The sequence below is a fragment of the Montipora capricornis genome, chromosome 13 (assembly GCF_036669925.1).
Source record: "Montipora capricornis isolate CH-2021 chromosome 13, ASM3666992v2, whole genome shotgun sequence".
Lineage (NCBI taxonomy): Eukaryota > Metazoa > Cnidaria > Anthozoa > Scleractinia > Acroporidae > Montipora > Montipora capricornis.
The window spans coordinates 39,365,117-39,384,215 of NC_090895.1; the positions used below are offsets into that span (position 1 = coordinate 39,365,117).

Here is a 19,099-nt window from a genome sequence, read left to right on the forward strand (position 1 = left end):
ACGTGAAAAATAAGCCGGTTATTTTGAGGCACCTCGTGGTAAATTGAGGGGGGCTGCGCCCTCGGTGAATAAATCACATATCCCCTCGTTGCCTCAAAATAACCCTTACATATCCATGTATATATTGGTATACCTATATATGTATATCCATGCATACGTATGTATATCCACGTATACCTATGTATAAAATGAAAGAAGTTAAAAACTTCGTACGCTGCGTGGTACTTGTTACTACAATAAGAAAATAAAAGTTGAGAATGTTGCTAAAAGTGCCAAAATCTTAACAAATGTCCAGACGTTTCGGGACTGTGCCCTTCATCAGTGGAATGTTCGTTAATGTTTTTGTTATAGTGTATCATTACATTTGTTATAGTGTCAGTAATTCATACTGAGCCTGCAGTATGTATGCGGTTATTATAAAACCCATGTGCTCTTTGATTAATACAGTTCTTAGCTGATCCTGGTATTGAATTAAATTTGCGTTGTGCACGCGCGCGCGAACTTCAAATGAACTGAAAATCAGCATTGAGGCCGCGCGGTTTCGACGTGATGACAACTTGCGAACATCTCCAGTTCACACGGCAGAAAAGCAGGCTGCAAGACGCGAAACAAGAGTTCCAAACAAGAGGCAGCATGCAAGAGGGGAACCGCATCAGGGGGACAGCGTGAGGGAAAAAAAATGGAAACGGAACGAAATGAACGCAAAGTAACAACGGCGTGTTCAAAAGTAACAATGGCGAAGATTAATAATTGTGCACAGAACAGCAACGAAGAAACGACATGGAAAGTGGTACGAGGACCGACATCTCAATTACATCGCTTTTCCAACGTGATAAGCGAGAGTCTGAGTCAAAATGAGTGTGTCAGCAAAAGGAAATCATAAGATACAACAAATATGCGTCGGATTTCCAATCCCCTTGAATCTTGATCAGTTCGAGAGGAACGCCACACTGGAAAGCAAAAGTAGCCGCTCCGCCACGGCGTAAACTCTGCCCAGAATAGTCTGCGGGTTTCAGGGCAATGCCAGAAGCGAGCCGTTGGATGCTGGGACTGAGGACGCTGCCAGTGATGCAGTTGCGGCAAAGACTAGTGGATAAGAATGAGAAGGCGGGAGCAATGTTGGGAACGTAGACCGCCTGAAATAAAACGTGTAAAGCCTGAACAGGACAGAGAGGGGAGTTGGGGATGAATGGAATTGAAGCGACCAAGGCTGTATCACCAGACTGTGTGTTTTTGTCCGCGAGACCGTAACTGCCGCACCCCGTAAAAGGACGTAAAAGTGATGGCCTTGCGACGCATGGTGGATAACGCGGAGAATGATTCTTAGACGTGGGACACAAGTTGCCAGTTCGAAAAAATGTAAAGAAACCGACAAGCAGGAGCTGCCCAGAGTGCGAGGTGTGCGGAGTTTCTCAAATCCAGGCGAGAACGGAACTTAAGATGCCAGTCAGGTGTGATGGGCAATTTGCGTGATGGCATATGGCGTTTAGCTTTCGCCAGGCCTTTCAGTGTGAACATGACCTTGATGTCATCGAAGGCAGTGGAAGTGGAGGAACACAAATCGTGAAGCTGACGCAGTGCAGAAAGGTAACTATTAACAATCTTGTGGGACTTGACGGAGTAATCGACCAAGGTGAAGTCTCCGCGTCGCGCCGCGTTGCAGGGAAAGGTCGGAAGTCATAAAATTTGTTGAACTTATCGTACAAAAACCAGATGGAACGGTAGTTACGCTAGGTGCCCTGTGAGAAAGCAGAAGCTTGAACTTTACCGGCTTCTGCTTGTAAGTCTGAGTAACGGAAACCTGGCAAGGAAAAAAACTAGTTTAATTCACCACGAGCATTCGAAAGAAAATAGGTCTTCTGGGCAATGGTCCTCAGTGACGGAGCCATATAATGGTAGCACAATGTCATAAAACTGTTGCTGATAAAATGTGTCTAAATCCCAACGGCTCAAGCAATCGGCGATACAATCTCGTCACCAGAGCCTCGGATCGACCCAAGGCTCTGGGAAACTCCATGTAGGTGAACATGCGCCGTAGGGTTCTTATAGCGTGCTCACTCCTCGTGCTAACATGAACGCACCAATTAGAGACGCGTTAGATTGTTCTTCACGAAAACCAATGAGAAGACACTTTGTTTCAGGGTTTCCCAGAGCTCTTATCTCCCTCAATCAAGAGAAGAGGTCTGGAGTCGAGATTGTCGGCGATAGCATTCTGAGAACCTGCGATGTGACGGGTGGAGATTTCAAAGTCATAACGAGCTGCGTAAAGCCAGAGCTCGAGCAAGCATGCTTGCGAGAAAGAGACCCGCATCAGCGACCCCGAACTTAACGATCTCAGGAAGCGGGTCAGTTAGCGCTGAAGATTTTTTTATAAATTTTAAACCGTTTGATTGTATATTAAACTGTGCAACATCATGCAGCGGTTATTCAAATTACGGTATTCAAGACTAACAAGCTGAAGTATGTTACATTTTCAAACGGTGGCCACAGTGCTGTAAAAATTGACCTTGGCCTTTCTTTAGTTTCTGTTTCGATTGGTACACCACCGTGCTCGCCATGATCAAACCTTCTACTCCCCACATTTCCAACGGCACCAAACTATGCAACGCCATTTTCATATTCAGTACTGATTTGCTATCTCCCCGCTTCAACATCAATTGCCTTATGCAAAAGTTGCTCCGTTTGTAAAACGGTCATTCCTCTACCTGGGCCCAGGACACATTGGGGGCAGCTGTAGTGTCGACTATTAGTTCTGTTAACGTTATGTTTTGTTGTCTTTCGTGCCGCCATGTGGGAGGTCTTGAGTTCGACTCCGGCCGGACCAACACTCAGGGTCTTTAAATAACTGAGAAGAAAGTGCTGCATTTGTAATATCATCCGCAAATGGTTAGACTTTCATGTCTTCTCGGATAAGGACTATAAACCGTAGGCCCCGTCTCACAAATCATACCTTCCATGTTCATTAGTTCCCTGTGCAACGTTAAAGAACCCACACACTATTCGAGAAGAGTGGGAGATTAAGTTTCCGGTGCTGTGGTTGTCCTCTGTGAGTATATGGGTGGGTGGGTATAGCAGGTCCACATCAGCTAGATAGCTGTGAAAACTTCAACCTGCTCAAACAAATAAATAACAATCAAACAAACAAACAAACAAGTTTGCACATATTTGGAACACAATGATTGTGAGAACTTAATCGTAACATTGAGATATTTGGTAAGAGTTCGCATGTAGAACGACCCCTTTCGAAATGCACAAAGCCAGTTACAAAGTTCAACCGTCCAACATGATGATGAAATGGTATATGAAATGAATCATATATGAACTGCGGGTATGAAATCAAGTGAAGCTTTGATCTTCGCAGTTATGAACGCAATTTTTACAATTGATTCATTGATTCATTCCTCACGGGACCATTAGAACCCACAAATGACCAGCTCCCAACGTCAGTGGCTTCATAGCTCAGTTGGTTAGAGCGTCGCACCCGAATCGCGAGGTCACGGGTTCAAACCCCGTTGAAGTCCTGAATTTTTCAGGCTTCTCTACGCAATTGTAAAAATTGCGTTCATAACTGCGAAGATCATAGCTTCACTTGTTAACATTCAATGTTAAAAAATTCAACTATATTATCTTTTGCCCATATCAACGCAAAGTTGACTACTACTCGGTTAACATTCAAATAATTGAGAACAACAATAATTCTTCTACCCTTTTTGAAATATCTTGGGATTTTACTGGACAGTGATTTGAGCTGGAAATATCACTGATTATGTTTAGTTAAAAATAAGTAGAACCATTGGAGTCATTGCTCGTCTTAGGCACTGTATCCCTCTTAGAAGTCTTTTTTTAAAACATCTATCGGTATTTGTTACTTCCATACTTGTCTTATGGCCGTGCATTGCTGCTTGGGATCAAGCTGCAAAAACCTTTCTACAAACCCCCTTCTTTTTTATTACTTTGGTCCTTGCTGCTACAATTTAGCAATTTAACGTACCATATGAAAGCAAATGTGGCTAAAATATACGAATACCGTTTGAAATCTCATTTGAAGTATTCATAAGTAAACAGAAGTAAGAACTAAGCACTTGGATAAAACATCGAATTAAAGTTTAATACAAAATTAAATTGGCCATTTCCGAGTTCATGTCTGCCTCCTCTTCAAAGCAAGTTGAAGTGCGAAATTTTTCTTATGGAAATTAGTTTTCGTTCATAGATCTGTTTAATAGACGGAAGGGTTCAGGTTACGTTTTTGCAAACGATGGCCGTTTACCACTTATATTTCAATAGAATTAATTATTGGACGGTAATGTGACGTGCAATTTTCTACCCATGTAAACCATGTGAGCGTTGTCCCTAATAATGGAATTGGGCCCCCCACAACGACTACGTTTGCAAAACTCTAACCCTTCCTTGTACCTGTACTTATTCATTGCCGTGAAATTGACATCTTAAATACCCGCGACCTGCTCCCGTCTAACCTTATAGCTCAGTCGGTGGAGCAGCGGTGATCTAACTTGAAGGCCGTGGGTTCAATTCCCACCCGGGTGAGAGTTTTTCTCCGTGTTTATGTGAGCCCCACCATTTGTAGGACTAACGCTCACATGGTTTACATGGGAAGAAAATAGCACTTCAAATGACCCTCCAATTCCCTTCAATAATTAATTCTAATTTAATAGTAGAACTAATTACCATCACGAAAACTCCGCACTTAGACTGGCTTTGCAGCCAGAGTTCAACTCAGTTGTGACGTCACTAAGCGAGCTTGGTGGCCCATCCTTTAGCTAACTGACGCGGCTACATAGCTTCAAGGTAACCACTCTCTCAGCTGTTTTGTTTCTCGGTTCATCTGATCTGGGCACGGCTATTATGTCCTTGAATGTTTTTTAGCCATGTTACTCCGGAAAACTTGAAACCCAGCATTCAGGAGTTGTCACTTGAAAAGGAGCGCTTTAAGAACTGCCATGGAGAAAGTTTTTCCCTCCCGATTTGAGTTGCAGGAACAGATCGGAAAGTTAGTATACTGCGATACAGATCTATCAAGTTAGCTGCCTTTTCGATTCCTCCTAATCGATCTCCTTCGGTGGTTCGCTCGGTAGCCCACCAACACCATTTCGGTTTCATACCTTGCTATCTCATGCTCCGATGCTGTTGATGTTTTGAAGTTTGTATTATTGTCGAAAACGGCGAAGAGGGCAACATGTATAAAAACATTCTTTCTTTAATATAATTTTGCAGAGGAACATTCAGTGTAATTCGAAGATGTTTTGACAAGCGAGGAGACCGTGTATGTGCCGTAAAAATTGTAGATCTCGCAAAGATGTCCACTTCAAGTGGCCTAACGGAGGAAGGTAGGAATTTATCTCGCTGATTTACAGTGTTATGTTTGAGAGAATGAGGACGTAAATACGTCCGCAACTGTGTTAATGCGATGAATGCATGCGCGTGCTTCATGCTTTGCATTTCAGCAGCAGCTTTACGGTTGAACGAAAGAGAAAGAAATCAAAAGCATGAATCTTGCGATTTGACAATTATATAAAAGTGTTTCGTGCCCTCTTGCCGAAAAGTGATAAGCACAGTTATTTGTTTAAAAAATTTATGAAAAAGCTTTTTTGCTTTAATTTTGTTGAATGAGCGCTTAAAATTCAAGTCCCTTAGGGGTAGAAATCAACTCTCAATTGACGACGCTAGCGTTTTGTTACAATGAATGTCTTTTGTTTTGGTTGACTTGGAACATATTTAGAAAAGCTAAAGTAATGTTTTGTATCGTTACTAGATCTACGCTGTTAAGAGCCGTTAATTGTTTTAACTTTTCCGGATGTTTCTGAAATCCTCCTCGGTCGACTTTCGTTCTTGTTTTGTTGTTGCGAATCGTCGTGTTGATTTCTAGAATACATTTCATAGTCAAGATTTCATCAAATATTCTATTGCTGACCTCAGTGGGTTATCGTTTTTGTTTCTTTGTAGATTTGCAGAGGGAGGCCCGCATATGCCAGAAATTGCGGCACCCGCACATTGGTAAGAATTTTAAGCTACACGTAGTTCTCCCGCTTATATCGCCCTATGCAAATTCTTGTTTCCTTTTTCTGCGATTTTGAATGCGATAGGACACTGTTAAAGAATCTCAAACGATTTTATCTCTGATCCTGGTTAATTGTTTGGCTTTTGATTGCTCCTAAAATTGCATTAGCCTAAAATTAATTGATTTGTTGAAGTCAAAATATCAAAATTTTTACCAGTGATTGGAGTTTCTTACTTGTAAAAAACCGGTTTCGATGGAAGCAACTAGATCAATTGTTTTCCGTCTTGAGTGTCAATCATAGGTAAATATTTTCATATCTTTCAGAATCTCCTCTTCTTTTGAAAACAGAAACCACTTGATTAAATTGATCAAATTAACATTCATAAAGCAAAAAAATATTAATTTAAATGTGGCAGGTGAGTTGGAAAATTGTGGATGAAAAAAATTATCAAAGATTTTAATCGCTAAATCGATTAACTTCATCAAATACAGTAAAAGCTGACCCATCTGATGCAAGTTTGTATCCTTTACAAGTTTCCAGTCCAGGTCTGATGTTTCTTCAATATTTTTCTTGATTATTATCACAGTTGTTTTCATGATTATGGCAATGCTTTGTGATTGTTGTAAACAAGGACCCTAGGCCTGGCTACAGGGTATACCCTAAATTACTGAGGGTGGCACAACAGCAAAATTTCTTACTTTGTACTAATTTGCTCACTACTTGGGCAGTTGTGAAAAGTGTGGTAATATCAAGCCATTTCTTGCTTGGTGAATGACAGCCCGTGTACCACTTTCATGACAATTTTCACAATAATGTTGTTGCAGAAATTTATCTAATCACCCTAGTGCCATGACAAGAATCATCATCAAATATTACAGGGACACCCTGTTACAAGGGAAATTTTCCACACTGATTATATCATAAAACAGCTAAATGAAATTTAATGGCATTAACAACAAGGAGCAATGGACCATTATTCATGGCCAACGTTGATTCTATAATGCATGTGCAGGAGTGCATGTACAGACTGTAGGGGCTCAAGTGGTTTTAATTTAGTTCAGTTTCATAGCTCTTCTTATTTCAAATACAGTTTACTTGGATAAATATACATTAAATATGAAAAAGCAAATATATTTTGCATATCAACCATGGTATTAAAATAACTCTGTGAATGGTTTGTGTAGCATTATTGTTACATTGTCCTTTTCGTTAAAAATCCTCCCCAATTTTTTTTCTTTTCAAGCCTCATGTTGTGCTTACAAATGCCTCCAGAATGCCCCAAGGAGCACCAACAGTAACATGAAGTTTTGAGTGGCCAGGGGTAGGGTAGAGGGATATAATGCTCTCATCACAGCTTTATCGGTCCCTCTTTCTTAGAAATATTCTAGATCTGCCCCTGATATACCCTACTGAGGATCTCACTTTTTGTAGAAATTAATGTGTGAGGCATATAGAATTGTGCTTTGTTGTTGTCGATCAGGTTCATTTATGCATTGATATCTTGAAGCTTTGTTCACTATCCACTCTTCCCCCCCCCCCCCCCCTCCTCTTATTAGTGTGACAGATGCTTGCTCTCTCCCCCTTCAATATTGGGGATTCATAGCTGGGTTACCTGGATTTGCCAGTCGTGGGAGCAGTCTTTATCTAGGATCTGCATGCCAGTAGTGGAAGCTCCTGGATGTTTGAGGCACACAACCCTGACTTTGAAATTCACTTGTTAATCAATCTTTTATGCTGCATTTGCATCTTGAACAAATCATTATCTGCTCACTGTATTTACATGTAATGTTCACTGGATGGGTAGTATGATTGTTACACCTGAGAAATAACACTGAATTGGGGAAGTGGAGAAAAGGATCTGGAGGTGCAATGTAAATTGATCTTCTAGGTTGGTGTGTGTGGAAAATGTGTTTCCCAACACTTTTGAGCAAGGTTGTCAGATGTGCCTTGAAATGTAACAGTTAGATAACCCAAACCTAAAACAATCGTAACTGTAATCATATTGTTTCAAATAAGTTGTTTCTGTCAAGACTCGAATGGAACACTTCTTGGTGTTTTGAAATTCAGCTTAGTCCAGTTAGCTACACTTCTGAACCAAAGGGAACATTACTATCGATCTCAGAGGTCCGTGCATGGACAAGGGGCTTTTTTTCATCCCACTTCACAGACCGTTTATTTCAGTCTGCAGTTAAAAATATTCTGATCACGTGATAACTTTTTGTGGCTCTGCGGTTCCAAAAATACTGATTTCGTGTCGCTATTTTCTGTTGCTCGCCCTAAAGAGAAAAGCATGAAACGATGTTGACGGCGAGTAAAATTGGCCAAAGCTATTACAGTAACCCAGGAACTGCATAAAAAGCAGGTGGAAACTTTTGTCAGCCATGGGAAGAACGAAGGACTAGTGCCACATGGTCGGTATTTTTGAAACCACAGAGCCACAAAAAATGTTATCACGCGATCAGAGTTTTTCAACCCCAGACTGAAATCAACGGTCCGTGAAGTGGGCTGAAAAAAAGGCCCTTGTCAACAGACGTCTGAGATCGATAGTAAGGGTTACATGTATCTTCCTTTCTCCCACACAAGTTTAAAAATATGTAACAAATTGAATTAATACATATCACATTACACTGTAACTATCATAGATCTAATATTAATAGGTGTCTGATACACTTGCTCTGCAAGGATTCTAAATAATTTATCTTTTTAATCTATCATCTTTTTAGTTGAGATGCTTGGTGCTTACTCAAAGGATGGGTTTATATACATGGTGTTTGAATAGTAAGTTAACTGATACTTCATGACATTGTCATTATTACAGCCTCAAGTTGACAGCTTACTACAGGTTTTTTAAAACTGTCAGCCATTGCAAAAGCACACCGTCATTTAATCACTCACTGAAAATGTTCTTGTTAACCCTTTGACGTCCAAACCAGCCGAAACCAGCCTAAACCGGCCTAAACCGGCCAGACTTAGTATTTTACTCTGTCTAACGCCAGACGATTTTACTCATCATTGGGGAACCCCTGGGAGTCAGTGGGTTAACTATCAATACACTACACTCCTTGTAGTAGTAACAGGTTTCAACCTATAGCCGAAGTCTACTTTGTTACGAAAACTAGCCTGTTGAGACTGGTTTATTCGAATTCTCAACATTTTTCCAGCTGTTGGTAGTTTTTTAAAATGATTTCAGATCTCCAGAAGAAAAATTTATCTTTCCTGAAGTAAAGTACATGTATAATAATATTGTTTTTTTTTTCTTATTTTTTGAGACAGAGAATTTGATTGACATTGAATGTTGCATGTTGTCCTTTGATGCATTTGGGAATGTTTGCCTCTGCAATTGAAATTAACCAGTGTTTTAAATTCCAGGCTGAAAAACAAACATTTCTCTCATTTCTTTGAATTAGGAACACGCAAACGTACCTTAAAACCGCCCTCCTGGGAGTCAATGGGTTAATTTAATACAGGATAACCAGTGAACTGTGAAATATTATTCCTAATCAAACTGTCAGTTAAATTAATATACAAAGGAGTTGAGAGGCATTTCCTTAAAAATGGTCATACAGGACTAGTGACGTAAATATACTTTGACACTTCAAGAGCAATTTGAGAAAGTGAAATGTTGGAAAGACAGTGCCATTCATGCATGCTGATTCTAGCAGTGCATAAAAAGCTTTGTTGAGGCATAAGTAGCTTGGTAAATCTACCATTAGCTAAAAAATATTGAGAAGGTAAAGTTCTAAGAAATTTGTAGCAACAGTGCATTTGCAAACAATTTTAAAAAGTTTTAACAATATTTGTGTCTGTTAATAAGAGTGGCATTGACACGACAGAAGATGTGAATAAAATGACTCCATGGCTTCCTTTGGAAGGCCTCATTATATTACATGTATTTGTGTATTGTATTAATAGCGAAGGATAATAATTTAAGGGTGATTGTATACTGAAGATGTAACTCAAGTTATGATGAATGTAAAATATTGGAATACAATGTAGTACATTTATTTTTAATCTTCTCATCTTTCTTTTTTTGTCCTTTTAGCATGGATGGTGCAGATCTTTGCTTTGAAATTGTGAATCGTGTCAATGCTGGTTTTGTTTATAGTGAAGCAGTAGCTAGGTCAGTGTTACAGTAATGTAACTTGTTTATTATAAGTCTCTGTCAAAAAAGTGATGTTTCTGTGTGACTTGTGGGTGCAGAATGGATAATGATAAAATATTTACAGCTTTCACTTTCTTTTATAACAAGTAGATAGTCGTGCAGACCAATTTTGGGGAGTCATATTATTCTGTTGGAATTGTTCTCTTAAAACTCAGGGTTTGTAATTCCAACTTTAAAATTGACCAACTGTGTTCAATAAACGGCTGGTCCTGGTGAAAGAATGAATACATAATAATATGACCAGTCTACCTTGAGAGGGTTTTCTGTGACAGTGAGAAAATGATAATTGTAATGATAAGGATATGGATGAAATTAACACCTTTCTAAGTCTAAGGGATTAGCTGAGCTCATGTCCTGTCGAAATGTAAAGGGGAATTTACAAATAAAATTGGTTTGTGGGAACATTGGGGTACCAGGAAGAAAAAACTTTCCAGGCAGATTAGAGAAACATTAAACTTATTTATATAACCCCCATTTAACCTACATGTAGATTCTCGGAATCAGACCTCTTAAGGCATGTTGGTAGAGGGTGGGCTCAGTACCAGTCAACCCTGCATGCAACTACTTGGCATGTTCAGTTGCAGTTGAGAATCAAGTTGAAGGTGGTCCGAGTAGGCATCGAAACTGGGAGGTCTAAATTTTGAAGTCCGGCGACCTAACTACACACCCAGGCTGCCTCCATAAAAGGCTTGAGGAATCAAATGAGAAACTCTTTTATAACAAACTGAAGGAGGATTTCAGAGCTTGTCTTATGTAAATAGTTGGATTGTGCCTCACTCAGTTTAGCGGGTCAACTTAGGTTTGTGTAACCATAACAGAAATTCTGGGAAGATGTAAAGCAAGATATCAGAAATTTTTCATTAAATGGCTACTTTATTAATTAACATAAGATCATACTGTAGTTCAGAAGTCAGCGCATCTGAAAATGTTTTCAACCTTATTAATTTTTTATATTTTTATTAATATTCTTCTCTGTTAATTGCTTGCAGTCACTATTAATTTGAGGACAAAGTAAATTAATAATCAATGTGCAGTGAAATAATTTTGATCTGCAATCAGTAGTGAAAGTCGTGGGGCACTCACCCCATAGGTTGCTTTTCTCACTTACCGGTAGTTTCAATAATTGCCCCCTCTCCCCCAGAACAATGTTACCAATCGTCAACAGACATTTCCTAGTGTTTTTTTAAGTTTTAGTGGAATTTTGACAGTTATGCTTAGTTTATGAAGTCTGGGAGGTTTTCAGGCCTATCCTTTTGTTAGCGTGCCAACTACATGTACTTATGCCACTAATTGAATATTTCATTTCACATCGCTGCATTTAATTACGAAGACAAAACCCATTGTCTGCACTGGTACTATTTTAAATACTGTAACAGCATTGTTGATTAGGTCTGAGTATCCTTTTGTTTACTATTGGTAGTCAGGGCTCGAAATTGCGACCAATACAGTCGCATTTGCGACTAAATTTTTCCCTTTGCGACTAAAATATCTGGAGAAGTCGCAAATTTGCGACTTGTTGTCACCTTCGCTCTTTCGAAACAAAAGGGTTAGCAGTTGCCACTTTGCTTCTACTTTTGCTAAAATAAGTACATGACAAAATTATTTTGTTTCTCGCTGTGAATTTTCTCTGAAGATAGCGTAATTGTAGAGTAATTTAGCTGCGATTTTACGTGCACAGCTCCATTCCTTCGATCATTCGCCATTTTCAGCGGTTTCTTTACACATATGTATTGCGGGCTCATATTTTTTTCCAAAAATGCTGACAACACCATGCAGCGCGACGATTTTGCAACTAAAATTTGCGAAATTGCGACTAAATTGTCGTATCTTGTCGCTAATTGCGACTGGATTTTTTTGTTAATTTCGAGCCCTGGTAGTGTGTAATAACAAACTGTATGTATAAATTATTAGCACTTGGAAAAAACTAAAAGTAAATGAAATAAAGGAATATATGTATGTGTACCTTTGGTATCATATTAAAGTGTTAGTCTACATAATTTGGTCAGTTATCTCGAGAAAAACCAAAGGGGTAATACAACCAAGACAATTTTATTATATTTATTTCTTTTATTATCATTTTAGCCACTACCTTAGACAAGTTCTTGAGGCTCTGTCTTTCTGTCATGAAAACGGGATTGTACATCGTGACCTCAAGGTAAAATCACTGAAATAATTATGAGTAAGTACAAGAAGGCCCAAAAAAGTAACTACTGTTCTTACAGTCTGAATGCTTCATCCCTGGCATGGCCATATGTTAGATGACTCTGGTTAAAGTACCCCAAATTTTTTTATCGCGCAAAAGTCAAATTTCAGCACCATGAGTTACATGTATTTTAATATTTTTTAAGTGGGTGCAATTTAATTTGTGCAAAGTTGACAAAATTGACAGTTCTTCATCCCTTGGTTGAGCTGGCGAGAGACATTTGTTTATCCCTGAGATGACCTCACAACCTGTGTTGCATTTGCCCTTGTTGTTCACCAAGGCATTCCTCTTCTATCAAATCGTCCTCTTTTGTAAATGTCTATTTTATAGCCTCACAACATCCTCTTGGCAAGTAAGGAAAATTCAGCTCCAATTAAAATAGCTGACTTTGGTGTTGCGGTGGAAATTGGGGAGGAAGGCTATGTTTCTAGCGGTAAGTACAAAACAATGGAATTTGAATGTTTAAACTTGCAATAATTAACTTTACTCTTATGGGAAGAACAAACTAGAGTTTGAGTTATCTGAGCAGCAGTGAAAGAAAATTACTTAAAAAGGAAATCAAATCATTTCAGATGTATAGGTAAGGGACATGGTAAGCATCTTTTCAGGTTATGGTCCAAAACGAGAAATAATTATGGTGATGCCATCATTTATCTCTTTTCTCAAGGATTACATGGCTTACTATCTTTCTTTTGCACTTCAAATCTTTTATCTTGATAGGAAGGATAGGAACTCCTCATTTCATGTCACCAGAAGTGATCAACAGGGAACAGTATGGAAAACCTGTAGATGTCTGGGGCTGTGGTGAGTGTTGCTGTTTTTATGGATCTCCTAAGCTCCTGTTGAAAGTGTTATTAGAGAGGTTAAGCATGGCGGTTACGACCAACGGCAAACAGGAAACACAGCAGGCTCCTGCTTATCATAAAAGCGTGAAATTTGTCTCATTTTAACTTATCTCGTTCCTTTGAGACGTTGCATGATATCTGGAGCTAACAGGACAGAAATGAACTAATATCAAGCAGGGCTCTTACATTCTTGGCAAAACCCTAATTTCACTCCGACGTTTGCCGACGTTTGATCTTCTCTTTACAAAGATTTTTAAAGATATGTTTGTTCTTTTTTTCAGGTGTTGTTCTTTTCATTCTTCTCAGTGGATCCTTCCCTTTCCAGGGCACAGGAGAAAAAATATATGAGTCTATCAAGAAAGGAATTCCTACAGTAAGCATACAGTGTATTCTTAGAATGACTCTTTTACCCACTTTAAATGTCATTCTCTCTTGGCATAAATTTAAGTAATAATATTGTCAGGTTTTGAATTGACAGATTTCATAATTATATTGAAAGAAGAGAAATCGTAACTCTTAAAAAAGCAGAGAATGTTTGAACCAGCAATATGATACTTTAGAAGCCTTACCAACAGCAGCACAAAATTATATTCCCCAGCCTTTGCTGTTAGTTATTTTGGAGCTCTGAAACCAGGTCTGATACCTACATGTACTTGTCAGTCCTGTCAATTTACGTAACCGGGCCAGGCCTTGTTTGTGAGTGAACAGGTCTTTCAGGCAAATCTTCCTTCAGCCCTTCACCCAAGTTCTTGCGTAGCCATGGTGTGGAAAATTATTCTCTTCAGTTCTCTTTTTCTCATAGGATCACTTGGTTCTTAATTAGGCTAGGCCTAATATTCGACCATAATCCAAAATTCTGTCCAAGCATTCTCCATTTTTTATCAGACATTGGCCATTGACAGATAGTAATAATATTTCCAGCTTTGATCTTGTCAACAATTGGGGCAGTCAGCAGAAAGAAGACCCAGATTTTTTTACTTTTGTTAATTTCCTTTTTTAACGTTATTTTTGATACCTCCCCTAGGGGTGGGTGAAGAGGGGGGGCAGCCTCCAGAAAATTTTGAAATCTAGAAGCTTGGAAATGCGATTTCCAGCTTTATGGGCATCAAAATTAGCTAAGGTAAAGACAAAATGTTTATGAACAAAAGGAACAGTACATGTATGTTTTTGAAGCTCCTGCGGTAGCCAGCTTCTGTTGAAAGCCCTCAGGAACCCACCCAAACTTAGTAAATTTGACTAATGAGTATTTTACTCCCCAACAATGTCATTGACTTGTCAAAGAATACAAGATTTAAAAAATGAATTTTTTAGATGAGACCCAAAATCTGGGACATCATATCTGATGATGCAAAAGACTTGGTTAAGAAAATGCTGGAACATGATCAGAATGACAGAGTGACGGCAAAAGAAGCACTGCAACATCCTTGGCTAAAGGTATGCAAGAGTGTATTGAAGATTTCATACTCTCGGTTGCTTGAGTAACGGATAACCTTGCTGAAAGTTGTGGATTTCACTCCTGCTGGACCAACACTCATGGTCTTTAATCAATGAAACGAGTAAGGAAAAAGTGTTGCCTTTGCAATCAAATCTGCAAGTGGTCAAACTTTTTCAAGTGTTTTCAAAATAACAAATTTATTAATAACCCTTTCACTCCCAAGATGGCTTGAACTGGCCATACTTAAAGTATTTTACTCCGGCTAATACCAGATGATTTTACTCATCAATGGGAAACCCCTGGAGTCAATGGATTAATATAGGGCTGTATATTTTGTACAGGTAGGCCCAATCTCAGAAACTTTGTTCATGAAATTATGCCAGACCTAAAAGAACCCACACGCTGTTCACAAAGAGTAGGGTTCCTTGTGGTCTGTCCTTGCGAATGGCACACTACCGATACCGATTGGAACTTTGCTCTTTTATTGTGACACTCTCCATTTTTACGGTGAAACTCAACTAAACTAATCAGAAATAAACAGTTGAAGACACTTGAGTTTTGCTTTTTATAGAACCGTGAAGTTCCTCAAAGAATGCACCTTCAAGAGTCAGTAGATGAAATGAAGAAGTTTAATGCCAGGAGAAAATTAAAAGTAAGTGTATAGGTTGAAGGGCAGAGGGCTGCTAAGGGTCAACCACCTTGTGGTGGTGAGTCCCTTGGGCATTTGACATTCTGTCAAATAACTTCAAGGGAATTCAGTGTTGCTACAGTTCCTTAGCAAAGTGTCGCAAGTTTTATGAAAATGAAAGTAAGGGCAGAAATTTAGCTTTGTTTGAAATAACTTGTTTGCTATGCATGGAAGCGGAAAAGTAAAAAAAAAAAAACAGCCTGTAAGTGACAGTCATTACAGTAACCCTTTATTGTCGTTTTCTGCATCAAACCTTGGATAGTACATGTAAAAAAACAGGTATGTCCAGAAATGTATGTAATTAGATGTGTAACGATTTTGATAAGCGTCATCCAGGTGATCTGGTGACGTAATTCGGAGGACTGGGGAGAAAAGTTTTAACGCCGTATCCCACAACTGCTTGCGGCCTTATTTTCGAATTCAACCTGCCAGAGGCAAGATTAGATCTCGTCGTTTCTACTTGAATATTCATTCAGTAACAGGAAAGGGGGGAGACACGGAATGATCTGTTGAGTTTTGGCGATGGAAATACTGCAGGGAGTTTGGAAACAACACCTAGGGCTGCGCACGGTTGTGGGATACAGCGTTAAAATTTTTCTTCCCAGGCCTCCGAATTATGTCACCAGATCACCTGGATGAAACTGCCCCCTTGTTCTTCCTCCCAACATCACTCAGTAGCTCTGGATCATATTTTTAGGAGGGGTGAAATTAGTCTCTGTTTCATGTAGTTGTGAATCTACGTGTTGTATTTTGTATTAGGTGTTGTTTAATGATCTAAACGACAATTTTCTCTTGACAGGGAGCCATTTTGGCTGCTGTTGCAAGCAGAAAATTTCCAAGTAAGATGACATGAACTTGTTTTTCATATATGATCCTACCATGAGCAATTTGCCATGTTCTATTTATAAAATGTCATGTCACTCTTGGACAAGAAGTTGCGTCTCCCAGTTTTGGAATTATCGGACCATAATTTTGTAAAAAAAAAAGTCATTAATGGCATGGACCCTCCCCTCCCCCACACAACACAATGTTGTTCAGAAAGAAGCAGAAATAGATGTGTCCCCTTATTGTTTTAGGAGGGCGGAATACAGGTGCTGTAATAATGAGAGAAAAAAGGTTTTTGAGATATTGATGGTTTGCACCTGACGTCAAAGCCGCCATGTTGGTCTACAGAACAATATCTTTTGGGAATTTGATTCTGTTATTATGCAAAACTTGTGGGGTCATTTTCTGTGGTTTTGTTCACCAACATGGCCGTCCCATCACGTGGATGCAAACCAAGAATTAGCAAGGAAGATAAAAATTCAACAAAGGGTGCCCAGTGTTGAAAGCCATAATAAGACAATTATTGACCCTTAGGAAAATGTGAATTAGAAGGACTGAATAAAATTAGGTGAAAGTATTTGTTGTGCTTTTATGAAGCAAATTAATGTTATATGTGTTTCTTCCTTCAGTGGCAAATGGAGATGTCATTGGATCACAGGTAATGAAATTAGTACTAAAATTAGCGTAGATTTCCTCAGGCAAAGACTCAATCAACAGTATTGTACTTTCGTACGAACTTTTTCCTTGAAATGGACGAGTGAGGCTTTGGGTGCGAGTGAGTTTTGTAAAAACAAACGTGTCACAAATCTTGTACAAAAGCATTTTCCAAGATGACAGTTTTTCAGTACTGTATACTTTCATAGAAAGGTTCTAAAGTGTTCCTCGATGGTCAAAACACTTTTCTCACACTTGACATAACCATTCCACGGTTTAGTGTTTGAGATATAGGTCGTTTCATAATTTCAATGCTAATAACTCACGTTTTTGGACAGGACGAAGTCTTTGAGTACGAAGATGACGATCTCACAGCATCAGGTGAGAAAAATGTAACTAGTGACGTCTGAATCTATAATTTATTACTCAAACACTTATATTTTGGCCGCATGATAGAGAGGCTTGGGTTTTATCATGTGATCGTGATGATTACTGAAGCTTTTCGCGGGAAATGTTTGTATTTTACGTTCGCTTTTCTTTTTCGTTTTATTTTAAAAGAGGTTCAGCAAATAATTATCAAGTATAGATTCAAGCGTATAAAACTAAGAACGCTTTCCATTTGACAGAACTGACCGGCCACACCAGGTATTTGGAAGGACAACATAACTCTACAACGCCTTCAAATTAACACACTTCAAGGATGATATACAGCTGTTTCGAGAAAGGTCGTCCAAAAAAAGCATTAAATCCGAAAGGCATTATGGTAAACTGTCAGTCAATTTGGGTCAACGAAAACATGACGGCAGTGCTATAGAAAACGTCTCCAAGAAATACATGAGTGAGTTTCAAAATTCAGTCAAATGATCCAGAAGGAAGATTCTGACGACTTTAACCTTACGTATTTTCTGTCATGTTTCGCAGAGAAAGTTTGAGAAATGTATACAAAAATCGTGGCGCACGTTCCAAGCCATCGTTTTTGCTAATGAACCCTTTTCTTTTTGGACGTGTTTTGGTAGCGTGATAGGGGAGAGAGCTTCAGCATAAGTCTGCGCGTACTGCCCCTTCATCAACGCTATGTCCTAAGAACTCTTTCATCCAAATAGCTCGCCATCGTAGGTCTTCGCTGTACGTTCGTTGCGTCGTTCACTTCATATATTGAATACTGTCCCATACTACCTTTCGCCACTGTCACGAACGCTCTTACGCTTCTTTTGGACAACCTTTCTCGAAACAGCTGTATACCACAAATTGTTGCATTTTCTTTTACAAACTGACGGGTCAGGCCGGCCAGTTCGTTGCGCGATACGCTCCTTGACTTTTAGTAACCTTACCAGAAATTCTTGGAGGTTCGAGGTGTCCAATTTACATGGGAACTAAATGATTTAAGTTCTCCATCTCCAGGTGCTATCGGTCAGCTTCTTGACTCGCTAGAAGAGATTCAGGTTCTCACTGGAGCTAAGGACGATGATGTCAGTTTTCTGCAAAGCTTTTTTGAGCATCACACACTGCAAGCCTTACTTGAGGTGAGCATATGTTCAAATCTATTGTAGCTCTGAATAAGCTCCAGAATGCGTATACTTTCATCAAGAACATGCAGTTTTGTGAGCAACACACTATCGAATGAACGAATCATAACGTGCAAAGCAGGTAAGTGCAGCCGGTGCCGAGCGCGGGAAAACACAGCCGCGATGAGGTCACAGTTTCCTTCTGAGAGAGCAGAAAGCAGAAACAAGCAGCTATTTTCTACGTCGCGCTAAAGGCAATTGCTAAAGGCTACTTCTGCGCGGGTTGATTTGCACAGCGTCTCAAAAATTGGATTCAAATGTAGCGTATTTGCTCCACAGAAGGTAAACTACAGCGTAATAAACAGCACCCCAGGAAAATTCTACTCAGTCGTTTTTATTTGAATGGTCACACTTAAGGAATTTATCCTCACGTTCAAAACTTGGATCCACCTCGGCTTGGACAGCAGAATAAATAAGTCCTGCTTATTCACTATTTTTGGAATACTTCCTGTGATTTTGTTTGAATATTAATTGGTGGAATTTTGTTATATACTTGTTAGTCGAGTTGATTGAAAATCGTTATTACAAACCAGACATTGCCATATGATTGAAAACTTTTGTTTAGCGGAGAATTACATAAATACTGAATTGCAAGTTTTTTTCTTTTGAACCAACATTTTGTAGTTTTATGTTTTAATTTCTTTCAAGAGTAAAATACTGCTCAAGTTTTACGTGTTCTTTATTTAAGCTTAGGTGAATTTGACT

General features: G+C 39.1%; 1 protein-coding gene and 1 non-coding gene across 2 annotated transcripts in view; both read left to right on the top strand.

Annotated features, from left to right (window-relative positions):
* The first annotated feature begins 3,448 nt into the window (after positions 1–3,448).
* On the top strand, positions 3,449–3,521 carry Trnas-cga (transfer RNA serine (anticodon CGA)). Its single transcript has one exon. It is a non-coding gene; the product is annotated as a tRNA-Ser (tRNA).
* A 1,300-nt stretch (positions 3,522–4,821) lies between these two features.
* LOC138028534 (peripheral plasma membrane protein CASK-like) overlaps positions 4,822–19,099 on the top strand; it is a 34,311-nt gene continuing 20,033 nt past the window's right edge. Inside the window, exons 1-15 of the mRNA XM_068876120.1 lie at positions 4,822–5,008; positions 5,233–5,345; positions 5,962–6,012; positions 8,741–8,795; positions 10,060–10,137; positions 12,262–12,334; positions 12,713–12,815; positions 13,103–13,186; positions 13,509–13,600; positions 14,539–14,661; positions 15,234–15,314; positions 16,150–16,189; positions 16,805–16,833; positions 17,168–17,210; positions 18,231–18,352. Of these exons, the coding sequence (XP_068732221.1) occupies positions 4,959–5,008; positions 5,233–5,345; positions 5,962–6,012; positions 8,741–8,795; positions 10,060–10,137; positions 12,262–12,334; positions 12,713–12,815; positions 13,103–13,186; positions 13,509–13,600; positions 14,539–14,661; positions 15,234–15,314; positions 16,150–16,189; positions 16,805–16,833; positions 17,168–17,210; positions 18,231–18,352 (1,137 nt within the window). The 5' untranslated portion in view covers positions 4,822–4,958. The remainder of the gene's footprint in view (positions 5,009–5,232; positions 5,346–5,961; positions 6,013–8,740; positions 8,796–10,059; positions 10,138–12,261; positions 12,335–12,712; positions 12,816–13,102; positions 13,187–13,508; positions 13,601–14,538; positions 14,662–15,233; positions 15,315–16,149; positions 16,190–16,804; positions 16,834–17,167; positions 17,211–18,230; positions 18,353–19,099) is intronic.